Raw genomic sequence first — 17,824 nt, 5'->3', positions numbered from 1 at the left:
CATACTGCAAGTAGCCTGAAGATTCAAGTTCGGATCTCATCCATGAATCCACCAAGCCCTGATGGGTACCTGACTCACATTACTTAGGTGGTTGGACATAATACTTACCATTTTATTTACAGAGTTAATTGAAATAGATAACTATTTCATCTGCAACATTTGTCTTGGGTACTTAGAGGAACAGGACACAATGTTCATAACATCCTTTATTTAAGTTAAAGTATTATGAAATGAATATATTTCTATACTGAAAATAACTTTGAACCCTAACTCCATGACAGAATCCTACATGAGCCAGAGCATTTTTATTTTGAAGAGATGCCTAGATATGGGCTTACACTATTGGCAGAAGGTCAGAAGGTAGAACTTATGACTGCTAACTCAAGTTAGGGAAACTAAGGCAGCTGGGCATAGTGATGACCACACTATCACCTGAAACAGATGAACTCTACTTCATGTCGAGGGCAAAAACTGGAAAAGATGAAGATGATATAACTAACATACGTATTATTTGGCTGCAATTATGAATCTGTTCACGTATTTTTAAGACCGCACCATACAGGAACATTCTGTGGAGTCAGCACTATGCAAGAGAAAATAGATTTTTTGAGTAATTAATAGTACAATACATCATGAATGATGTAGCCATTTTTAAAAATAAAATTTTAAATTTGACCTAAGAAATAAAAAATAAGTTAGAGTGAAGTTTAGTAGTTAACTAAAATATAAAATTATTATTTGAATTTTATAAGCATGGAAATTACTTGTGTTTACGTTCACAGAAAAAATGCAACAAGACAACATATCCATATATTCATAAAAATATTTTAATCAATCACAAATCTATGTGCACATCTATAACTAATGGAAAATAAGACAATAGCATTTCATTTAACAAATGATATAATTTTAGTATCACATACTAAGTTTCCTGCATACAGTGTTTATTGATTTATACCAGATATTGATGAATTATTCACATTCAAAGTATGAAACTCATGTCCACATTTCAACTGTAATTCTCTACACATGTTCTCGGCTATGTTGGATTTGCTCTGCGAATAAAAAAATTGTAATACTAATAATAAATGCATGAGCATTTACAATTTTTTATTAACCGTATGAATGATGCTCCCTGTTCCCAAAGATGCAAGTAAAGTTGAAATATTATTATTATAATCATCCTTCCCCATTCTGGCAGTATGGATGTTAATTTGAGTTCAAATTGTGGTTTTGTTATTCAGTCCAAACCCACTCTTGTTAAGTTTTCTCAAGAATTATTTTCGAAGAATATTAACACGTGGATAATTATATTTACTCATTATGTAAACAAAGCTATGGCTGAGTATTTAAAATATGGTGAAAATAGAAATATTTCATTCTGATCGTATGATCTGCATGTTGTAAAACATAAAAAGTAACATTTAACTTGTGTAACCCTAAATACTGTTTAACAAATCATCATGCATTTTCTTTTATCAATTTTCTTTTACTTACAATACAATTTCGAATGGTTACCCATTCACACTCGGCTAGTATAAAATAAATGCTCATGTAAAAATTGAGATTAAATAATATTAAAACATAGATTACCTGTTCTTTCTTTTAAGCCCCAACAACGTGGCATCTGCCTCTAGAAGTGTCACATGAATGTCAGAGCCCAAAAATGCAGAACTCATTTCCATGCACTGTAGTTGAAGTAAGACTTGAGCGCCCCTGCGGTAGTTTCTGTGAAATAGAATGTGCATTAGCTATATTTAATTTATTTGTTTTTACATAGGATATTCCTGATTTTACGACAAATATACAAATGATGATAAAAATTATTTTTTAACATGGATTACAAAAATGCATGATTTAACATTAACTATCTGTTGGTTGATATTTAGTCCCAATTTTTTTCAACAATCCTAATCATAACCATAACAGACATATCTTATTATAATATTGGGACCACTAAAAATATAGGCGAAGCTATTGTCATTATATTAAAATTCAGTGCATTTATTTTGAAAGTACTACGACTACCCTGATGATAAAAATACAAATTAAATAGGCTACATTTGCGTGGTTCACTCCACGTTACGCTAAATCTTTACCCTAAGTGGCAGGCGATCTAAATAAAATAGATATCAGGACTGCCCGTTTTTGTTTTCGGGTTAGCAATTTAATGTTGACATAGATCTAGACCTAGTTTAAGTGTACTATTTCAACACCTAAGAATCTAGATCTAGTCTAGTACTTGTAAAAAAACAGTACGGTACAGTGTCAGATGATAGTCCTAGATCCAGCAGCAATCTATCTAAATCAAACTACCCGGCTTTAGTAAATAGTAGTAGATCTAAGTCTGTATTATTAATCCTATGTGAAATTTAAAAACTTTCAATTTGCTTAAGGGGTGGGGGGGAAGAGAGAAGTGAAGACACAGATGATCTCGTGAACTTGTGTTCATTCTATGACGTATGCTTTAGGCCTGCTGACCGTGGGCCATGGTGGGATTTTTCACTCACTTGATAGTAAACGTAAGCAAGCAATCACGCCAGTGACTATGTTTGGAAATTTTATTTAAAAAAAAAATAATAACACCTCATGTTTTCAATATGAAAAGAATTAAATGTAAAAAAGAAACCAGTATCGGTCGCGCTAACCCTGAGTTCGAACTCGGAGCTCCAGGTCTATGAACTACAGTCTACAGCTGGCACACTGTTGACTCAACCAAACCGGATGTGTTGAAATAGGGAAAACTAAGTATTTTCAATCACAAGATAATACAACCTGCGAGACGCATAGTCACTTCGATACAGGCTGCGCTCTGCGAGACGCGTAGTCACTTTGAATTAAATATCAATCCTATTAGGTATGTATTGTTGATAATAATAATACTAATGTAATAGTTGGCCCTACAATTGTAGCTTTGACCTTTTCTGCCAGCATTTTTACATTAATTTACAAGAACCTAAATTGCAAGAGCAAGGTTTGAAAATGAATTAGATCTAGTAGTACTAAGACACCTAAGAAAGAGAGTAAGTCTCAGGAGTAAGAGAGAATCTAGATTAGTAATAGATCTAGAATATAGATCTAGTATGAGTAGGCCAAAGGAGCAGGGGTCTCCAAACTATGGCCCGCGGGCAGGATGCGGCCCGCAAGGTCCTCTCATCCGGCCTGCGGAAAAAATTGTCTGTTAGAGGTGGCTGAGGAACTTTGCCCAGAAAATTCAAAACATTTTGAAAATGTAGCTTTGGGTATAACTGGGGGGGGGGGGGGGGGATGTGGCGGCACTTGAAAATTGTATATATTTATATATAAATTATATTTTATTGGAGGGGGGGGGGGGGGAGGTGGACGTTTTTCAGGGGGGGGGGGGGCTCCATAACACCGAAGATATGCCCTTGAAGAAACTCTGGCCCCCGGACTGATATTTGATAGTCAATGCGGCCCTCGGTCTGAAAAGTTTGGGGACCCCTGCGTTGAGTGTAGTGGTGTAGAGTAGTACTAGTTGAGGTAACTAACTTACATTTCACTGTTTGGAGTATTTGGGCGAGGACAGACACAATGAAACTTCCCTCCGAAATCAATATACAAATCAGTTCCCATAGTTTCAATAATAGTCCCTTCAACTAATCTGCCTTTATGTTCTCCTAATGCTACGAACTTGGATTTTCTAAACATAGTTGCAAACGACTCTGTTGATTCCTCCATTTTTGAATCTTCTGATGCTTCAATGTCACTATTTTCATGAGTAGTTTTAACTCCAGAAATCTCATTTTGAGAAGCTTTCACCTTTTCTATTAACTTAGCAAATTTAGTAAGCGCTTCTTCAGGAGAAGAGTGCTTCTCGTAAGGGTTAGACTGATTCAACGAAATGTCCTCTGCTAAAACTGAACTTTCTCCTTTCACTTCTTTGTTGTTCAGAACAGGATCGGGTGAGACATCATTTGTTTTATTAATTGCTTTTGATCTGATTGTGGCTGCTTTGTCCTTACTTCCTTCGCCCTTTTTATCTGATGAAAATCGACTCTGAAAAGTACTAATGGCTTTGAAAAGAGAAGAGGAATTTTGATTGTAAAGCAGATACCCTCGTCTGAATAGCATGGAATTCGCCATTTTTAAGGATATCGGTTCTACTTTTTAAATATTTTCTAGGGTGACCACAATATGGAGAATAGTTGCTGCATTGCCCCTTTAAAAAAAAAAAACTACTTAGGCCTTGTAATTTCAATAACAAAACCAGTTTTTTTAAAAGAAAAAAGAAACAACTCTGGATCAAATTTTCACAAGAAAAAATTAAATAAATACCTGGGGAAGACGATAAGAGAAAATCAAAAATAAATATTAACGAAAAGCTTGAGAAATAGATCTAGTTATTAATATATTACTTTAACTTTACGTAAGACTAAAATATTATTAATATTAGTACACTTTTTCGCAGTGAAAGTGGATTGGTGGTCGAATCTTGCAACTCCGACCGTTAGGGTCACCAAAGAGGGAGGGGAAAAATAAAAAAAAACTTTAAAAATTAGTGAGACAATTTTGCAGGCTAGCCTAATTAGAAAACAAGGTTGTTTTCAGTGTGCGAAGCGTCTCTCAACCAACATAAAACGCCCCAAACTATAGGCCTAGTGTTTTCATCAGCCATCAGCGTTTCGCAGCTCATACGATTCTGTTAGTTACTTTAGTGAGATAATCTTCATAAAATAATCTAGCCTTCCACCAATCTAATGAGCAGACTATTTTACTTTAAGTGGAGCAGCTTATGGGGAGAACAGGAGGGGTTAGGAGCGGGTGAAAGAAAGGCGGTCTACAGCGGTAGACCATTGGGGGGTGGGGGTTGCTAATGGAGTAGAAAAAAAAATAAAACCTCATTTGAGCCTATCTACTAAATTTATACACGGCCAAAGTTTGAAAATAAACGTAATATATGATAGTTAACGGTTTTAAGTACTTTCTAGGTTAATGGCACGGTAAAAGTCACCGGACCCGAAACGGGAGCGCTTTTTTTTTTTTTTTTTTTTTTTGCCGGAAGGACTTCCACAGGCTAAGTGTCAAGAGTAATGCTTACACACTGTACACAAAACGTGTTGAAAGTTTTATTAATCTTCTGTCAATTGCAAAAAAAAAAATAATAAATATCTAAGCTTCAACTAGGCAATGTACTAAGCACTTGGGTATTTTAATTTATTAAAAAAAAATTCAGGAACTCAGGATTATAGGCCTAATTTTTTTTTTAAAAAGTAATTTTGGGCATGAAAAAAACACTTTAAAAGATCACATTATATAAATCTAGATCTAGGCCCTAATCATATTTACAGTTTTGATGAACCATTTTAATATTATTTATACCTATTTTGTAAATGATGAATGATAAATACATTTGTTTAAGTTACAGTTAGATCTACAATAATCTACATGGGTTTTCGTCAACATTTTATTTATTAGACGTTTATTTATTAGGAAACGAAATATTTTTTAGAACTAAAAGATTATAAACTTTCAAATTAAAAGAGCTAGACAGTAACTGTAAACAATAATAAAATTCGTTTTAAAAAAAAGAAAGAAAACAATCAAGTGCATACGCCGGTGTTATCAGCTGCTAGTTTTACATATCTTGTGAAAATGACGTCTAGTGTTTCTAAATTTTTTGAATTTATGAGACTCATCGGGCAACTCAAAGTGAGCATTGTTTTATTTTTTTCAACTCAGCGTTCTACTTGTTGACTGAGTCTGGTGACAAACCCGGAATTTGAACTCGAGAAGAGACTGTCGAGTGTCGGGTTACGCCTACGGCCCTACGGGTTAGCAATCGTATATGCTGTAGAAGTGTAGACTGTAGACGAGTACTCTATGATCGCCCTTGCCCTCCCACTAAACATTTATTTAACACTACAGTAGGCTAATTTTAATAATTTAAAATAAATTTTATTAGGGCCCCAGTCCTACTAGCCGGGTAATTGCTTATATATAATATATATATATATATATATATATATATATATATATATATATATATATATATATGTGAATATGGACATAGCTTCGGAAATAGATAATTATCCAGTAATTTTTGTTGAGTTTCGTAAACATTTTAATTTTAAAAAATGTGGTTAAAATCTGACTAAAAATGAAACTAAATTATTTATTTAGTTTAGCCTAATAAAAATTTAAAATACTACGCTCAAATAAAAATTTAATTAATTTAAATATTAGGTCTAGGCCTAAATAATGTTAATTTTATTATTAGACTTACTTATTCAATTATCTATATTGTTATATAAACGTCTCTAAAAATGTAACTATATTATTATAATTATTATACTAGACATTTAGCCAGTTGATGGGGAAGTACAATGGGCGCTGGGCTGATAGTGTTTCTTTTCTTTTCTACACCAAAACCATTATTTCCGTCTCAACCTGAATCTCAACCTAAACTTCTGAACCAGAAATTTATCTGGAAACAGAACTGAAAATTTACTGGGAAATGTAAAATTATCCTGAATCAGAACTTACTCAGAAAAAGAGCTATAACACTGAACCTGTATTTCAAATGAAACTGAAATTTTAAATGGAATAGGAACTTTAGCCGAAACCATATATTTTACCGTCATTTGAACATCAACCTGAACCTAAACCTCTGAACCGGAATGGGAACCAAAATTTAACCAGAAACAGTAATTTTACTAGAACTGGAGATTTTAACTGGTTCTGGCTCACAAAATTGAAACGAAATCGGAAATTTAACTTTATATAGTACTGGTAATTTAACCCAGGCAGGATTAAAACCTGAACATGAAATTAAACTGAACAGGAACTTAAACCAGAAATATAACCTTAACTAAAATTTTAACCAAATCCAGAAAAGGAAAAAGGAAATACAATCGAACCAGAAATTGAACTTTATTCAGAACCAGCATTTTAACCAGATTGTGAAAGTTAACAGGAAACAGAAATTTAGCTGGAATTGGAGATTTTACAAAAAAGGAAGTTTAAAAAAAAACAACCGAACTTTATCTGGAACCTGTATTTTAAACGGATCACAAAATATTTGATCAGAATCATATATTTAATTGAAAACAAAATTTAATTGGAAACCAACTTTATTCAGAGATTGAAATTTGACCACATATGGAATTTTGACCTGATGCGGAAATCAGAACCTTAACAACTACAAAACTGAACCAGAAACAGAACTTTATTTGGAACTGGCATTTTAACCTGATCCAGAAATTTAACAGTAAATAAAAATACAGCCAGATTTGTATTTAACCTGGAATCAAACTAAAAAAAAGAAACAGAAATTTATCTGGAAATAATTTTTTTTTCTGGAAATGAACATTTCCAGAATCGGAAAGTTAATCAGAAATAAAATTTAACTGGGAACAGACCTAATCCACTGGGAGGTGAATAAAGTAGAGAAGAAAAAAAAGAAATATAATGTTTGCAAATATTTTATGGCCCTCAAAATATTGACAAAATAATATTTAGTTTTGAAGTCTGCAAACTTTGAACTCTACCTTTGAGCTTTCAAGTTAATTTTGGTATTACTAGTTGCTCAACGACCACAAACATGTATTAATATCGACTGAATTTATGTGCAGATTTTCACTACACCAGAAATATGCCATTTATTGATCAACTTCTTTCTATTGTTTCAAATTAAAAAATCAAGTTTTTAAAAAATATTCTCAATAAGTAATATAATTGGCCTGGTCAAGTGGGAAAAATCTGGAATTCTATAGAACGAGAAAAATGGCCCGTTGAGGAAGGATACAACGGGCGCTAGGTTGATAGTGCTGTCTATTTTCTCGGTTCTTTAATTTATACAAAATATAGTCATAGGCATATCCCTAAACCATGCACCTAATCTCATTCATGACAAAAGTCGCATTTAGAGTTTCTTTCAGGCAACTCTACTTGGGAAGCCCCCCTTTTCTCCCCCCCCCCCCACACAAACACTCCAAAACATGTCTACCGTCCCATTCAACGAAATATAATTATATACTTCTACCAGTGTCCGCCCCCTCCCAGAAAATTCTACCCCCGCCCCCGAAAATTTCAAGTACCCCCACCCCTCTCCGGGGAGGAAAAAGTCTGAAAGAAACACTGATTGCATTTGTAGATCATACAAACTAAAGGAAGAATCTGGGCGGGGCTTCGCCCCTACCGGAAGAGATGCTTGAAAAAAAAACTGCACGCTAAACACTTTCTAGATTAGAAAAAGTTCCCCCCTCCGGGGAGGAAAAAGTCTGAAAGAAACACTGGTGTCGCACTTAGCCACTACCCGAAGAATTGTATGAAAGAAACTCTTCACGCAAAATACTTAGATTGGACAAAATTGCCTTTTTATTCAATGTTTACTCGAGAATCAATGACGTCATATTACTGTGTGCACTCTCCGCCTTGATATTATTTTCTACTATGTGACGTCATATTTCGTTTTCCTTTCACTGTGAAAGTTTTTAAATTGCTTGTGTTTTCTCTAGAGCGTTCTTGTCAGATAGATAGATACATACACAGACAGCGAAACTATTAGTATTATGCCTGAAGTAGACTGATGCTTTTTCTGACTCTTGCTTAGTGTATTATAATTAAAAATTAACTGGAAAAGTGCAGAATAAGCCCCAGAAATTTTTTTAAATAATAAAATTTATATTACATTTAAATCAGTTTTTTTTAATGTTACTTAATGAACCTGCTAGGCTGGGGTAACATCCTATTGGATTTTTGGTCTGGGGGTAATATACAGAAGGACATTTTTGGGTGGGGGGGGGAGGATGACTAGGGTATAATTGACAGGTCTTAATGCCCTACTTCCAATAAGCATATACTACATGGTGCCTACAAATATTAAATTTAATAGGTAAATCCAATTCATGAAAATAAAAAAAACTCCATTTTAAAATTAGAAAATAATTTAATTTAAAAAGTTGACAACTTTGTTTCTGTCTTTTTCCATGATCATTTTGACTTTTTTAAAATTTTATACATCCAGCAAGTGAAACGAACTGGATGGGTGAGGAAGAATGTAAAGGACCCTGAAAGTGTTAGTGACCATATGTACAGAATGGCAATGATAGCTTTTGCTATACCTTCAAACAGTGGACTTGATAGAGACAAGTAAGACACATCTATTGCTTTTGCTTTGCGTTGTCACAGTGGACTAGATAGGGATTACTCAGGAAGAAGTTGAAAATAAGTAAAAAAACCCCACAATATTGATTCCATTTTAAAAAGCTGATGAAATATCATCACTGTGATCTTTTTCTTGTTTGTGCCAAAGATACATTGTCCAGATGAAGTAGAGTTCATCTGTTTCATTGACCTCAGGGGTAAAGTGCGATCAACATGATGCCCAGCTGCCTTTGTTTCCTTAATGTGAGTCAGGTACCTAACAGAGCTGAAGGTCGGAGCTCTAAACTTTAAGATGAGCACTTCATGAGATATATATTCATTGGAAGATATATTGTATTCTTTTGTCACATATATCTTTGTACGGTGGTTTTTACGCATCTTCCCTCCCCCTACAGAGTATGTGTTCCCACATCCTCTCAGATAAAATAGAAAAGAGATTAAATTAACTTTAATCATACGTAAACCATTCGTAACCCAGGAAGTTTCAGACTTGCCATGTCTTAAGCCAGGGGTCTCCAAACTACGGCCCGCGGGCCGGATGCGGTCCGCGAAGTCCTCTGATCCAGCCCGCGGAGATCTTTTTGTCTAAGGAAAAATTGTTTGTTGGTGATGGCTGAGGAACTTTGCCCAGAAAAATTAAAGACATGCCTGGAAGAAACTGGCCCCCGAACTGAAATTTGATAGTTAATGCGGCCCTCGGACTGAAAAGTTTGGAGACCCCTGTCTTAAGCTATGTTGACTTATTGTCTTGTAGAGAAAAGGCTATAGGGGTCAAATATTGAACATAAAATAAGATCAAAATATAAAACTTTCATGCAATATAATTTAATTCAAAATATTTTTTTTAAATAATGGATTTTGAGCATCATTTCTATAAATAATTAAGTGTGCATTAAGAGTTGATTAAAAATTTTTGGGAAAATTTTTTGTAGGTGTATTAAGATAGCTTTGGTCCATGACATGTCGGAGAGTATTGTTGGAGATTTAACTCCCTGGTGTGGGGTCAGCAAGGAGGATAAGAGCTGCAGAGAGAAGGTTAGGCTGACCTCATAACTTTTATGTTTGGTGATGGTTGCTGAGGTGGGGGTGGGGGGTTGGATGGTTGCTGAGATGGAATTGGGGGGAGGGTTGTATGGTTGCTGAGGTGGCATTAGGTGGGAGGGGTTAAATGGTTGATGTAATGGGGGAGGGGTTGGATGGTTGCTGAGGTGGGGTTGGATGGTTGCTGAGGTGGGGTTGGATGGTTGATGTGATGGGAGAGGGGTTGGACGGTTGCTGAGATGGGGTTGGGGGGGAGTGGTTGGATGGTTGCTGAGATGGGGTTGGGGGGAGGGGTTGGATGGTTGCTAAGATGGGGTTGGGGGGAGGGGTTAGATGGTTGCTGAGGTGGCATTAGGGGGGAGGGGTTGGATGGTTGCTGAGATGGGGTAGGAGGGAGGGGTTAGATGGTTGCTGAGGTGGCATTAGGGGGGAGGGGTTGGATGGTTGTTGAGATGGGGTTGGGGGAAGGGGTTAGATCGTTGCTGAGGTGGTGTTGGGGGGTGAGGGGTTGGATGGTTGCTGAGGTGGGGTTGGAAGGTTGATGCCATGGGGGAGGGATTGGATGGTTGCTGAGGTGGGGTTGGGAGAGGGGTTGTATGGTTGCTGAGATGGGGTTGGGGGGAGGGGTTGGATGGTTGCTAAGGTGGGGGGAGGCTTGAATGGTTCCTGAGTGCAGACCTAGTTCTGGACTTGAGATCTTCAGGTTAGCATCTGAACACTCTACCAATGGATCACACCATCCCCTTACACAGCATTTACACTTGCGACATGTATACTGTATACTATACATGTCTAGAAAAAAAACTTTGTGATAAGTGAGTAGGCCGCACTATACATGTTCTGATAAAGTTAATTGATGGCAACGTTTTTTTTCTAGATGTGTATAGTATACATGTCGCAAGTCAAAATGCGTGGTAAGACAGATGTTTTTTTTTAATGCTAATTTCAGACAGCCACATCTCATATTTCAAGTCTTATATCTGAGGAGGCAGGCAAGGAGATGTACCAGCTTTGGATGGTTAGTTTATCATTTGACCTTTACCCTTCATTACAAACAGAGTTTCTTCCAGCCATCTCTTAGGGGAGGCTCTGCCTCACCCCGAAGAAACTCTCCCCCCCCCCCAAATAAGATGTTTATATAGTAAACATATAGTTTTACTAGTGTCCGCCCCCCCCCCCCCCCACCCCCCACCCCACCCCCCAGAGAAAAAAGTCTGGAAGAAACACTGATTACAAATTAGCAAAAACCAAAACCCTAGTGTGCAGTCAAGTTTAATACGTTTCATTCAAACAGTACAACACTTTTCAAGTTTTACTATGTGTCACATCTTCCACCTTTGTAGATTTGTATTGTGGTCAAGTTTAAAATTGCTAGCCCAAATTCAGAGTTCACTTCCTGTTTGTAGTATATGTCCGAAAAGTAGTTCTGAGAAGATGCATGCCCTAGAATCACATGATACCCATGATAAGAGAAATACCGCTTCCCCGGAAACATAGTTTTTAAAAATGTTAACAAGGAGTTAAAGTTTCTTTTTCTTAACATTTCTATATTATGCTTTTTTTTGTTATGATGTTTAGAGATGAGCCCACAATTATTTTTGCATTATGCCTTGGTGGATTTAGAACGTAAATGGTAAATATATCTCAGAAAAAAAAATTGAGATGGATCAGTCAGGTTTTGGGTAAAAGCTAGGTACAATTTTTTTCCGGCTGAATCGACTGTAAGTTCAGAAAGTGCGCTTAACTTTTATTTGTCATTGAAATACTCACTAACAATACATCATTGTATTAATGTTTTTTTTGGTGCCAGAATATCGTTAGTGTCAGGGATTGGGTCAGGAGGATGATGCTACCTAACAAATAGCATTGAGATGAAAGTTCATTCATTCATCGTTCCTTTGTGGCCCCTGGGGAGCAAAGGGCTGCAACCACACATGATGAAAGATGAAAGTAGAGAAGTTTAACTTGTGAAATGACTTTATTATATTAAAAAAATTTGTTTAGGAGTATGAAAACCAGTCTAGCCCTGAAGCCATCTTTGTTAAAGACCTGGACAAATTTGAGATGTTGTTTCAAGCCTATGAGTATGAAAACTTACACAATAGACCAAAAAGTTTGCAAGAATTTTTTGATCATACTAATGGTAATTAGAATTTTTTAAATTTTACAAATGGATTAGATTATGCCTTACAGTGTTATTAACTTCCAATCTAGTAGTAAGTAAAGTTCCCTTTTCAAACCTGACGGCCTATAGGGCGATTGTAGGAAAAAAGTCACAGGAAAAAAAAACACAGGAAAAAAAAACACAGAAAAAAAGTCACAGGAAAAAAAGTCACAGAAAAAAAAATCACAAGAAAAAAAGTCACAAATATATATTTGCATGATACTTGTTAATACTTTTATGTATTAAATATTCAGAGAGTGCAAATTAACTTAGGATTAATTAAATGTAATGTAATGTGTGTAGGCTGTATACGCATAGGAATTTTTATAATTCATCTAAAAATATTTAGTATGAAGTATGTAGATTGTAATTATTTTAAACTTAAGATTAGTAGCGCTTAATAGAATGCTCCAAAGTCCACGGTTTTAATCCTGTTTTTTTTTTAAATACCAACATTAATTTACCGTGAAATGGTAAGTTCGTCTGACTTGCTGCCCTCAACTCATGGCCACAATAGTTATGTTTAGATGTTTAGTTCAACCACCTTTACTGCCCACATTTATCACGCTCATTACATAACAACACTTAGGATAAAAAAAGAAAGCCGACAAGGTTCAAATGCTGTCATTGACGCATGACGTCAACAACACAAAATATGTTCGGACAATGCCTACTGAGGAGAGGCCGACCAGAGAATAGCCTACGGCAAAATGTGCCTAAATTTTTTTTATAGTTAAATTTTCTACCGCGTTTTTAACTAAATACGTAACAAAAGTTGAGATTGTTGTGTAAATTATATTAGAGTATTTTTACTTACAATTGTTATAAACCATAATGCTTTTAACGTCTATAAATAATTTATGCTATAAAAAATACAACCCACAACAAGAAACATACAAAATTTTACAATTCTAAACAAATAAAAAAAATATTTCTAAAAATATTTTTGTGACTTTTTTTCTGTGACTTTTTTTCCTAGCAAAAACTGTGACTTTTTTTCTGTGTTTTTTTTTCCTGTGACTTTTTTTCCGTTTACCTATAGGGCAAGTGAAGTATAGTTCAGTTGTTTCTGTGACCTCGGCATATGAAGGGAAAGTGTGGTCAGCACTATGATTAGCCGCCTTTACTTTCCCTAATGTGAGTTAGGTACCCATCAGAGTTGGGGACTTAGGGACGGTCTACTGACTTGAACCCGGATTCAAATCTTGCAGTTATTTATTTTTTTTATAATTTTATGTTTTGGTCACACAGCTAGGCCAAACTGTCCACAAAAAATACAAAGCTTGTTTTGTGTTTAAGCAAAACATATTTTTCTACCTTTATCTTCAATCTCATTTAACACAATAGCCTTAAGGGTATGGGCGGGTGATGAAAATCAAAATAACCAAAATGCTTTTCAATACCTAATGCTATAATATTTAGCATGTAGTTATGACTTACAGAGGTAAGTCAATAAATTAAATCATGGCCGAAAATTTCATTCTGTTGCCATCTTGGATTTTATTTACCTTTTTAACATCGAAATAACTCAAACATGGCTTATGCGAATTCAATAAAAACTTGCAGGATTATAGAGATACTTATTGGTAACAATCGTGACGGATTACATTTTCAAAATCTTTTGTTTTTATTTTTTTTTCTTCTGAAAATCACTTTAGGTTTAGAAATAAGCATTTTGGTTATTTTAGTTATTTTGGTTTTCATCACCCACCCATGCCCTTAATGAAGCACAACCTTAACGATCCTAATTTTGTGCAAGAATTACAGAGTCAATTATATGAATATGACAGTATGGACTAACAATAATAAGGCAGTTTGTCTTCCAGCAAAACACACTTTCTCCACAAAACTTGTGGATGGGTGGTGTAAACAGCTGGAGATGGAGAGGGAGCTAAAACAGAGCAAAAGTGATGCCACTCAAAGCTCAGCTGAGCTAAAACAGAGCAAAAGTGATGCCACTCAGAGCTCAGCTGAGCTAAAACAGAGCAAAAGTGACGCCACTAAAAGCGCAGTCTCTCTAGGAAAAGAGAAGCTAGATAGATCATCCCCACTGATTAAAAAAAGGAAAGTAGATCCAGTCCCTGAGGAAAAAGTATAATATTCTGCGCTCAAGTCTAGTCTTGTAAATAAATTGTCTTAATAAATACATTTATTATATCGTCAAATTAGAATTGCCAAATTCTAAATGATGTAATGTATGTCTTTTTTTTAAAAGAAAAATACTTTTAATTCAAGGGTAAATTACCATGTTGACAGAATAGTGCCAATTATATGATTGTTGTAGCAATTGAGTTGAACACAACTTTATGGATGTAATGATTGATTGTTGGAAATTGAGTAGTACCTAACTATTGACATAATGATTGATTGTTAGCAATGTGAGTAGAATACAACTTTGTGGACATAATGATTGATTGTTGGCAATGTGAGTAGAATACAACTTTGTGGACATAATGATTGATTATTAGCAATGTCAGTAGAATACAACTTTGTGGACATAATGATTGATTATTAGCAATGTGAGTAGAATACAACTTTGTGGACATAATGATTGATTGTTGGCCATGTGAGTAGAATACAACTTTGTGGACATAATGATTGATTGTTGGATATATGAGCTTGGTGATGGTCAGCTGATTGATAATTTTATTCAAACATCTTAAGGTTAGAGTATACTTGTCAGAACACTGCTTCCAGAATCTCAGGAAACCATTGGACTCATTTGTTTGATTGACTTTGTTAATATATTTTAATGAATATTCTTTATAAGTCAAGATTTATTATTTTCTATACACTTATGTTTGACATTTTAAATATGGGCATTGATTTTATGACAGTCATAGTTTCTTGCAAATTATATTGTGCAAGAGATGACTTTAAATATCTGGTAATAAGTACAGGACAATTGTCTAAAACTGAATTAAAGAAAATATAAAAATAAATTTTTGTGTCATGTTTGTTTAAATTTTAAATCATCATTCATGAGGATCCCTGGTGTAGCATAGATACACAACCCGAGACCTCCTGTTGTACTCAGGTTTGGGTGATTCTTTTCAGTTGGGTCCATGTCATTCCATCTGCTTGTACCTTTCTGACAACTGGTCTTTTTCAAGATTGTTTTGGGCTATCCACTTTACAATGGGAATGCATGGCCTAGTGGTAGACTGCTAACATGAAAGTCTCGAGTTTGAATCAGAGATGAAATTTATATAATTTACATAGAAAATATATACTTTTAACAGTGTCCGCCCCCCCCCCCCCCCCCCGAAGAAAGTCTACCCCCCCCCCCCCCCCGAAAATTTCAAGTGCCCCCCCCCCCCCCCCCCCCCGGAGAAAAAAGTCTGGAAGAAACACTGGTTTGAATCCGGGTTCAAGTAAAACGTCTCTGAGTCCACCCAGCTCTGATTGGTACCTAACTCTTATGTTAGGGAAAGTAAAGGCGGCTGGGCATAGTGCTGACCACACTATCCCTTTAAATGCCAAGGTCACAGAAACAGGTTAACTCTACTTCACTTGCCCCATGGACTGTCTGGTTTGAAAAGGGAAATGTTTTATAAGATAATTCCAATCTAAGTCTGGTCAGGTGATGTAGTTTGTGGGTTTACACAAGGTGTATCCAATCAATAGAGATCACCCTATTCTTCCAGGTTAATTGGGTACCTAGCTCTACTCAGGGTTCGTTTTAATTGGTTTTCAGGAATAAAAGGAATAACATTTTATATAAAAATATAATTTAAGTCAATATTTTATACACAAATTACTTACATAATTAATATATTTTCTATGCAAATGGTTCCATTTGGTAGTAAAGTAAAATAAAAACAGCATTAAAATAGAAACACAATATTTACTGAATAAAATTAAAAAGTATTTGTTGTCTAAAGATCATAACTCCAGCTGTTACTGTAAGGCAAGTGGTCTGAAAATTATAGGAAGGACTTGAGTTACTCAGCTCTATTTGGTACCTGGCAGCAGCCAGAAAAGGATGATAGGGTACTATCATTGCTACCATACTCTGTAAGTTTTGTCAATTAAACATCCACTCTGTTAGGAATGTCATATGATGGGTCATCTAGTCTGTGCTTAACTTTGTGTTTACTTCTACTCTTTAACATCTACTGACGCCAGTGTCTTGAGTGTCAGAAACTACAATGTCATGCAAAATAGAAATAGTTAGGCTTTGATCTGAGTGAACGGCAAATCAAGGGATAATTTCCTGTCCTACATCTTTCAACATTACCCAAAAACCTTTCCAACAACACCACACAACATCCTATCCAACAACAACATAACAATCAACCCAACAACACCACACAACAACCTACACAACAACACAACAACCTACCCACCAACACCACACAAAAACAGTACCCAACAGTAACCAACAACCTAACCAACACCACACAACAACCTACCCAACACCACACAACAACCTACCCAACACCACACAACAACCTACCCAACACCACACAACAACCAACCCAACACCACACAACAACCTACCCACCAACACCACACAACAACCTACCCAACAACCACGACAACCTACCCAACACCATACAACAACCTACACAATAACACTACACAAAAGCCTACCCACCAACACCACACAACAACCTACCCAACACCACACAACAACCTACCCAACACCACACAACAACCTACGAAACACCACACAACAACCTACCCAACACCACACAACAACCTACCCAACAACAGCAAACAACAACCTACCCAACACCACACAACAACCTACGCAACACCACACAACAACCTACCCAACACCACACAACAACCTACCCACCAACACAACAACCTACCCAACCAACACCCCACAACAACCTACCCACCAACACCACACAACAACCTACCCAACACCACACAACAACCTACCCAACACCACACAACAACCTACGAAACACCACACAACAACCTACCCAACACCACACAACAACCTACCCAACAACAGCAAACAACAACCTACCCAACACCACACAACAACCTACGCAACACCACACAACAACCTACCCAACACCACACACCAACCTACCCAACACCACACAACAACCTACCCAACACCACACAACAACCTACCCAACACCACACACCAACCGACCCAACACCACACAACAACCTACCCAACACCACACAACAACCTACCCACCAACACCACACACCAACCTACCCACCACCACCACACACCAACCTACCCACCAACACCACACAACAACCTACCCAACAACACAACAACCTACCCACCAACACTACACAACAACCTACCCAACACCACACAACAACCTACCCACCAACACCACACAACAACCTACCCAACACCACACAACAACCTACCCAACACCACACAACAACCTACCCAACACCACACAACAACCTACCCAACACCACACAACAACCTACCCACCAACACCACACAACAACCTACCCAACACCACACACCAACCTACACACCAACACCACACGACAACCTACACACCA

The 17,824-nt window shown here is 36.4% G+C and overlaps 2 protein-coding genes across 2 annotated transcripts; one reads left to right on the top strand and one right to left on the bottom strand.

Moving 5' to 3' along the window:
* Window positions 1-807: 807 nt before the first annotated feature.
* Window positions 808-4,125, bottom strand: LOC131954468 (small ribosomal subunit protein bS1m). Its single transcript, XM_059318178.1, has 3 exons — window positions 3,515-4,125; window positions 1,594-1,728; window positions 808-1,055 (listed from the first exon to the last, which is right to left on the bottom strand). The coding sequence occupies exons 1-3, from the start codon at window positions 4,102-4,104 to the stop codon at window positions 1,040-1,042; spliced, it is 741 nt and encodes a 246-aa protein (XP_059174161.1). The 5' UTR covers window positions 4,105-4,125; the 3' UTR covers window positions 808-1,039.
* Window positions 4,126-5,510: 1,385 nt separating this feature from the next.
* On the top strand, window positions 5,511-15,251 carry LOC131954467 (5'-deoxynucleotidase HDDC2-like). Its single transcript, XM_059318177.1, has 6 exons — window positions 5,511-5,670; window positions 8,987-9,111; window positions 10,059-10,161; window positions 11,117-11,185; window positions 12,172-12,310; window positions 14,158-15,251. The coding sequence occupies exons 1-6, from the start codon at window positions 5,614-5,616 to the stop codon at window positions 14,427-14,429; spliced, it is 765 nt and encodes a 254-aa protein (XP_059174160.1). The 5' UTR covers window positions 5,511-5,613; the 3' UTR covers window positions 14,430-15,251.
* Window positions 15,252-17,824: the final 2,573 nt, after the last annotated feature.

The sequence above is a fragment of the Physella acuta genome, unplaced genomic scaffold, assembly GCF_028476545.2.
Source record: "Physella acuta isolate Inbredline_101_S28 unplaced genomic scaffold, ASM2847654v3 ptg001001l, whole genome shotgun sequence".
Lineage (NCBI taxonomy): Eukaryota > Metazoa > Mollusca > Gastropoda > Physidae > Physella > Physella acuta.
The sequence above is the reverse complement of the archived record's forward strand: the minus strand, read 5'-3'. Positions and strand labels throughout refer to the sequence as shown.